This window comes from Aethalodelphis obliquidens, unplaced genomic scaffold (genome assembly GCF_003676395.1).
Source record: "Aethalodelphis obliquidens isolate GAN/ISIS:26980383/991018 unplaced genomic scaffold, ASM367639v1 scaffold8, whole genome shotgun sequence".
Classification (NCBI taxonomy): Eukaryota; Metazoa; Chordata; class Mammalia; order Artiodactyla; family Delphinidae; genus Aethalodelphis; species Aethalodelphis obliquidens.
In genome coordinates, this window is record NW_020837952.1 from 37560598 (window position 1) to 37568780 (window position 8183).

At 44.3% G+C, this 8183-nt stretch overlaps 1 protein-coding gene and 1 long non-coding RNA gene across 5 annotated transcripts in view; one reads left to right on the forward strand and one right to left on the reverse strand.

The window, feature by feature from the left end:
* The window catches only part of EEA1 (early endosome antigen 1), a 137923-nt gene extending 131714 nt beyond the window's left edge, over window positions 1-6209 (reverse strand). For 2 of the 4 annotated variants that reach the window (XM_027107179.1, XM_027107178.1), the window contains exon 1: window positions 5930-6133. In XM_027107179.1, the coding sequence (XP_026962980.1) occupies window positions 5930-5953 (24 nt within the window). In that variant the 5' untranslated portion in view covers window positions 5954-6133. Of the gene's footprint in view, window positions 1-5929 lie in introns of all 4 variants that reach the window. The other 2 variants (XM_027107180.1, XM_027107181.1) reach the window with 2 other exon arrangements.
* On the forward strand, window positions 3010-7372 carry LOC113620833 (uncharacterized). The gene is made up of 2 exons (XR_003432940.1): window positions 3010-5421; window positions 5580-7372. It is a non-coding gene; the product is annotated as an uncharacterized LOC113620833 (long non-coding RNA).
* The last annotated feature ends 811 nt before the right edge of the window (window positions 7373-8183 follow it).

Sequence of the window (8183 nt, forward strand, 5' to 3'; positions counted from 1 at the left end):
GGGGGGGGGGGGGGGGGGGAGGGAGAGATGTGAGGCAAGGGAGGGAGGGGAAATCCAAGAACCAATTGGTAAAGGTGCAGGAGTTCTCGAGTAGGAAAATCATCATCTTGCAGTCATTATGGTGAAGACTAGATTAAGCAAGAATCAACAATGGTAAATATAGGAGAAATTCTTGATAAAGAACAGGATATTTGCATAGTCTTATAAGTATCTGCCTATTTATTGCAAAGGAAGAAAAAATAATCATTATGATAAGGTCAAAAAATTGGGCTACACCTTGAACTTTGACAAGGTAATCAAAATTAACATCACCTATGAAGGACAAAAAGACATGGGCCTCCAGATGTAATAACCAGAGATGGACACAACAAATTCTAGGCCACATTTCAGCCAAGAATGCACAATCTCAATCTACTCACAATGAAACGTCAAACAACACAACATGAGGAACATTGTAAGGAAAAAAAAAAGCAGGAGGCGATCTGTATTCTTCAAAAATGTCATAAATTACAAAGAAATGCTATGGAAATGTTCCATATTAAAAGAAGCTAAAGCAACATGTCAACTACATATAATACCTAACCCTAACTGACCCTATACTGGTGAGGGGTAAATGCTACAAAGGACATTACCAGGTCAACCAAAAAAAAATGGAATTATGAATAGTAAATGGAATCAATGTAAATTTATGAAGTTGACAACTATACTGTAGTTATGTAAAAGAATATCCCTATTCTTCATTGAAGCATTCACAGGTGAAGAACTATAACTGATCCTCAAGTGATTCAGGAAAAATAAAGAAAAAGTACACACATACAGAGAGAGAAAAGAAAAAGGATAGGAGAACAAAGTGTTTAAATGATAAAGCAAATAGGATAAAATGTTAATAAGTAAATTTAGATAAAGAGTATACAGCTGTTTCTTGTATTATTTTATTCTTGTAACTTTTTGTAAGCTTGAAATTGGTTCCAAAAAAATTAAAAATTATATATGTATTCAACTAGCCCTGCAATACAGTAGCCACCAACTATATGAGGCTGTTGAACAGTTAAAGGCCTGTCCAAAGTCAGATGTGCTGGGACTTCCCTGATGGTCCAGGGGTTAAGAATCCGTCTTGTAATGCAGGGGACGCTGGTTAGATCCCTGGTCAGGGAATTGGGATCCCACATACCGCGGGGCAACTAAGCCCGCGCACCACGACTAATAAGCCTGCGCGCCACAACTAGAGAGAAGCACACACACTGCAACAAAGAGCCCACGCACAGCAACGAAAGATCCCATGTGCCGCAACTAACACCCGATGCAGCCAATAAATAAATAAATAAATAATTTTTTTTTAAAATAACAAAGTCAGATGTGCTGTTAGTGCAAAATACACACCAGATTTCAAAAACTTACTATAAAAAAAAACTCATCAATAATATTTAAGATATCTCAATAATTTTTCTATTGACTATATGTTCAAATATTTTAGATAGATTGGGTCAAAGGAAATATATTTTAAAAAGTAATTTCAAAAAAAAAAGTAATTTCACCTCTTTTCACTTTTTTAAAATGTGGCTACTAGAAGCTTTAAATTACATATGTGATTCCTATTTGCATTGGACTAGAGCTAGATGATCAAGAATCTCCACAATGAGGTGTCACACTATCTATAAGTTTCTCTCTCAATTTCTTTCTGCTCTAAACAGAGCTCTCTCTCTAAGTCACTTGGTTTTAAGCTACTCAAGGGTAAGGATCAGTTTTACTCACTGTTGTACCTCCAGTATCTAGCACATATCCAGTGTTATAAACATTTGTTTATTGAAAGGCAATATGCAAGCAAAGGCAGGAGGGAGGGCAGGAAGAATGAAATCATTCCCACCTCTGAGTCTTTGTTTATACTGTAACTCCTTCCTAGAATAAAAGTAACTCTCTTCCTCTCCTAATCACCTTTTCAAAACCCCATCTCTTGCCCATTTTCTCCAAGGAGACACTTCACTCTAACAGGTTCATTCTGTCTGACTGGTCCTCCTCTGTATTACTACAGCCTTCACTGTCTATATAATTTACTTTGGCACTTAATCATATAAGTTCCCTGAGAGAGAGGTCAGATCTCGTATTTTTCCCGTATCTTCCACAATGACTGGCATAGTGCTAACCATATGAGTTGAGTGGTGGAGGAAAGGGCAACAAGGTGCTAAAAAAAGGAAATGGATTGAGTTGGGAAAACTTGGCTCTAGTCTCAGCTTTGACATCTAACTGTGTTGCCTTAGATAAATCACTCAATCTCTCACTTCCTACTTCCTCATTTTTAAAATCAGAGAGACTAGTTACCCATAAAAGAAGCCTTCTATTTCCACAATTCTAGAATTAAACCCATTTTTTTCTTTAGCAATCTTATTGATATATACCAATAAAAGGAAATCTAATACACTTAAGGATCTTAGAAATAGCAAAGAAGTTTATAAACTGCCTAAAGTACTAAATGCTGATGTCTTTCCAGCCATGAAGCACTTTAAATCCCCATTTCTCTTCAAAGTCTATTAAGTAAAATAATCAATACATACATATTGGAGCTACCCCAATTTTTTTTTTTCAGATTCTTATAAGCCTCAAAGAAACACCTTTTAGTTGCTAATGGAAAAAAGAAAAAGAACCAGAAACTAAATTTTCTATAAAGTACCCTAGGACCTTATCGGTGATGTTCAAAGATGCTGAGTTACAATTGATTATAAGCACATTGTCTGTTTCTTCTTTCAAAAATGCTACTTACAGGACATTATTCAGGGACTTCCCTGGTGGCACAGTGGTTAAGAATCCGACTGCCAATGCAGGGGACAGAGGTTCAAGCCCTGGTCCAGGAAGACCCCACATGCCGCGGAGCAACTAAGCCCGTACGCCACAACTACTGAAGCCCAAGCACCCAGAGCCCGTGCTCCGCAACAAAGAGAAGCCACCGCCAATGAGAAGCCCCCGCACCACAACGAAGAGTAGCCCCCGCTCGCAGCGACTAGAGAGAAAGCCCATGCGCAGCAATGAAGACCCAACGCAGCCAAAAATAGATAAATAAATTTATTTTAAAAATATAAAAAATAAAGGACGCTATTCAGAAGAAAATTACAACAGGTAAAATGAAAAGGTCATGTGAAAACAGAATGCTAAAGGTATGCGACTTAATTTCAAAGCATGAAGACCATTTCAAACAAATCTCTAAATCAGCAAACTTAGTTTTAATCTTATATCTTATGACCTCTGCTGAGAAATAAGATTATCAGGGTGGAGTAAAATAAAATGGTTGCCATGTTACATAATTTAAAGATTCAAGTCATACTTGTTAGTAAATAGCACCTGTGGAGTTCATACTAGTAATACAAATTACAAGATTTCTTTAAGGCTTTATCCAAATACCCCTATTAAATGCTGAGCATTAACAGTGACCCATCTGTAAGAGCCAAACTCCTCCCAGGTGGCTCTAAGTCCTCTCCTGATCTGGTCTGAGCTACCTCTGCAGCCTCACCTCCCACCAATCCCTGCATATCATTTCACTCCCTAAACTTAAATGTTCACATTCCCCTTAATATTACTTGCCCCATTTTACGACTTCTTGTCTAGGCATTTGCGGTTCCCTCAGCCCAACCTGCCCTCCACTCTTCTGAGCTGCAAATATGCCCTACTCCCAGAAGCTTTTCCTGATTGCCCCAAAACCCTCCCACAAAGTGGCCCCCAGGCACTATTCATTCTTCTATTACAAAGAACTGCCATTATTTTTAAATGTCCACTTCCCCAACCAGCTGTGAGTCCTAAAAGGCGGGCCCATATCTTATTTAACTGGTTCCCAGCCCCTAGCAGATGCTTTGCATTTACTGACACTCAATATAAGGACATTGAAAAAAAGGAAGTTAAGTGGTTAACGATGAGAAACAATTCAAACTTTCCTATAAAAGAGTATATAAATTTAAGACAGTGGTCTCAACCAGGGCAATTTTGCCCCTCGGTGACATTTGGCAAAGTCTTCAGATATTTTTGGTTGTCACAAGATGGGGGAGGGGACTTGGGGGTGCTACTACATCTAGTGGGTAGAAGCCAGGGATGCTGCTCAATATCCTACAGTGCAAAGGACAGCCCCCGACAACCAAGAATTATCCAGTCACAAATACCAATAATTCCATGGTTAAAAAACTCAGTTGTCAACTGACTTATTCATGTGTGATGATTCCTTATCATACCTCAGCTATAACCAGAATAAATTCCAATTTTGTGGTTTCAGCTGAAACTTCTGTAGCCATCGATGTGTATGCACCAACACTCAAAATGATCTTTATATAATCGTAATGCTTAACAACATTAAACCAAGAGTACTGGAAAGCAGTCCATATTTCTGAAAACTAATCTACAACTACTAGAAGCTACTCTTAAGTCAGTAAACACTTTATTTATAAACTATAAAGCAAACCACAGGTGAACTAATTTTCAGCTGTGGAATTATGCGACGGAAACACAATCTGAGGCATGAGGTAATCAGTCAGGTCTGACAAGAGAAAAAATCTCTAAGTAGTGGAAGTAAATCACGCTCAGGTGTCTTTAATGTTGAACACAGGAACTGATGACCAGAGTAAAGGGCATGCCCTCGCTACTGCCAATATCAGCGCTTATCAAGATTTCAAAAAACTCTGACAAAACATTGCAAAAAATCATCAAATGTCAATACAGGGTGGAAGATACAGAAGTTAACTACTTCTCCCCCTGATATATGACCAAGTTCCACATGACTTGAACATTTCCCAAAGCTATGCAGGAGCAAGGACACTCCCTTTCTACACAGTGGATGACTCAACTGTCTTTGGTACATTCCTTGACTGCATGCTACAAGTTCACTAACTCCTCTTGCCCTTGGAACTAGTTATCCTACTCTCTCAGTAACCAACTAATGGGTTTGGCACCAACTTTTCAGTCATTTACATTTTGTTGCACCCCATCCGTCTCAAAAGGAAATTAAGGGAAAAAAAAAAAAGCTAACCAAAACAAAAAATTGAGTAACAGTGACTCCTATAGAAAAGATTTTGTTATTCTAGGAACTGATTCCTAAACAAAACACCTACAGCTTTCCAGTGCTCTAATCTTTGTATCTTCAGGCTTTTCCAGATTTGACATAGAGAGAGCACTGGCAGAAAGTAAAGGAGTGTACCGTTGGATTAAGCTGACAACGGATCTATACTTGCATGGCTCAAACAAAAAGGTACCGGGCTGGGAGGGGAAAACGCATTTTTAAATGGGGGGGTGTGTGGGGTAGGGGAGTTGCCAACAGTGAGTAATAGCTTCCTTCGCAGCTGACTTTAGCCAGTTAAGTGTCGGTACAGCGACTGGGCCAACGTTAGGCCGGGTTTCACCACATTACCCTGCAGTGCTGCCCAGATGAGATTACGAATCCGCGTGAGGCAGGTGCGTGTCGGGTAAAGTTGCGGGGCACGCCGGGCGGGGCGCTGGGGGAAGAGCCGAGCTAGCCTCCCGAGGTCTCCCACCCGGCGTGCTCCAGCCCGGCGGGCGGCTGGCCGGCCGGACCCGGGGGCACTAACTCTCCATTTTCACTGCCACTCCAGAATCTGGAAGGAACGCGCCGGCGCCACACCCTCCCGCCCGGCAGCCCGCTCGCACTGACAGCCCGCGCGGGTACGGGGCCCGGGCCTGTGAGCCGGGGGCCGCGGAGTACCCGGCCTGCTGCCCTGCCGCCGCCCCGCCCGCCCCCTGCCCCCCCGAGGCCCGCCCCCAGAGCAGACGACCGAGGCCTAATCGCCGCCTGGGCTGCGGGGCCTAAAGGAAGGGGCCGGCGCTGAAGAGGGGGCGGCCACGCCGCCGCCGCCTCTGCTACTCAGAGAGGCGGCGGCTTCCGCGGCCCCGGGCTCCGGCTCTCCCGCTCACGTGCTCCTGAAAGACGGTTTCACTCTCTTACCCTCTGCAAAATCCTCCTTAACATGGTTTAAACACCACCCGGCGCCGCCCCGGTGACTCTCCAAACCTTCTGCGGGGCCACTCAGTACTCGGGGGTACGCGGGAGGGAGGGACTGAGCCAGGAAAGGACTGGGAGGAGGTCGGGGCGAGGCTGTAGCGGCGACCGCTCGGGCTGCCCCCACTTCCCCACAGGCGGCGAGAGGGAGCGCGCGCGAGCGAGCAAAGAGGTAGCCAGCAAGCGCCCGCCCGCCCGCCTGCGGGGCCGCCCCCGTAACTGACAGCTGGGCGGACCCGCCCGCCACCGCCCCGCCCTCCCGGCCTGTCCATCCGCGGGAGGCGGGGCTGGAAGGGGCCTGGCCCGCCCCTGCGGCCAATCGGAAGCGGCGGCGGCGTGGGCGGTTGCGTGACGGACAGGCGGCAGGACGCTGGCGCCGCCGCTCCTTCCGGCGGGCCGAGGGACAACGCGGGCGCCGAGCGCACGCCTGCGCTCTGTCAGAGGACGCGCCCGCGCGCAGACAGCGTACTCTCTAGGGGAACCTGGAGGGGGTCCCTGACCGCGACGCAAGAAGGGGTCTCTGGGCGGGTACCTGCGACGGCATCTCAGATTACTCTGTAAAATATGTCACTGTGACCCCGGCCTTGGCCATTCCTGAACTGGATCCTCATTTCTGCTGGAAGCGCTTGGAAGCAAAGGAGAGAATCGCAGACACGATTAACTGGTCTGGTGGGCTTTTTTTCTCCCCTGGTCCAACCCCTGGCGCCTTTCCGTACTCCCTTCCTGCTTCTAATATCGGCCAAAGGGAAAGTAAAGAATCGGAAGAAAGGGTAGGAAGAAACTGGAATTTGAGTTGGTAAGAGAAGTTTGCGGTTGTCATCTTTGGACTATAGCAACAATAATGGACTGATGTCGCTAACATGTTGCACCATCTAAAGCCCACGCTTGGCCCATTCTCCTAGGGAATTTTAAATCCTCTTCTGACAATAGATGTATGAAGTGAATCTACCTTAATGCGTCTGTTTCATAGATTAAGAAAAAATAATGAGGTCACAGATAAACAGTGTGCCAAAACAAGGACGTGGACTTGGAAGTGGACTTGGACCTGACTTCCAGGCACGATGTTATTATTTAAACTCAAAAATCACAGCTGCGGAATCCTACCATTCTGCCAGTATTCACGAGCTAAGAGGTTCAACTTTACCCTGAGCGGGGGAAAGAGAAGCCTTTAATAATGTTTAAGTAGGAAAGGAGAGGAGGAGAATAATGCAACTAACCTTGCTGGGGGTGGGAGGGGAGGGTGGGGATCTGAAGTCTATCAAACAATGAATGGAGCGCTTATCAGAAAATCCCCACAGATCTTCTGAAAAAAATGCAGCAAATCTTATTTTCAAATTACTTAATGTAAAAGTGTTTTGTAAAATGTAAATAAAGCATTATATGATGTAATATGTTGTTTCCATCCAAAACATATCTGTTTTTTAATGTGTGTCGTGTCTGTAGTGCAGCAAAACAGTCGTGCCTACAATTCATACATTATTAATCACTATTGATGATAGTGCACTTAAGTACTTCCAGGCAAACATAGCAAAGCACACACTTTTCCACCTTTCCAGACAGAGGTACTTTATTTTCAGACAGTATGGGAAATATTTTCACTGAAGCAGAGTAATAAAACTGTGACATAATAAATATATTGAATAGATTTGGTCTCTGCCCCTGAGTGATAGGGTGATAAGAGCATCTTTTGGTGTAATGTTTGATCTACTGAGTGGTTGGGTGTCCCTAGATAGCTTTAGGGTGGGGGCTGAGTCATGATTAGAAGGTTGGAATTTTCTGGCCCACCTTCTGGAGCCAAGAGGAACTTCAAGACTTAATCCCCATTGGCCAGTGATATAATCAATCATGTCTATGTAATGGAACCTCCATAAAAACCCTAAATAACGAGGTTTGGGGAGCTTCCAGATTGAGGAACATCAAGATGCTGGGAGGAGGAAGTGTCTGGAGAGAATAGGCAAGCTTTGCACCCCTACACCCATACCTTGCCCTATGCATCTCCTCCATTTGGCTGTTCCTGAGTTGTAGCCTTTGTAATAAACTGGTAATAGTAAGTAAAGTATTTCTGTGAGCCAGTATAGCAAATTATCAAAGCTGGGGAGAGTATTGTGGGAACACCCAATTTATAGCCAGTTGGCCCAAAGTACAGGTGACAACCTGGAAGTTTCAACTGGTATCTGAAGTAGGGGGCATTCTTGGTGGG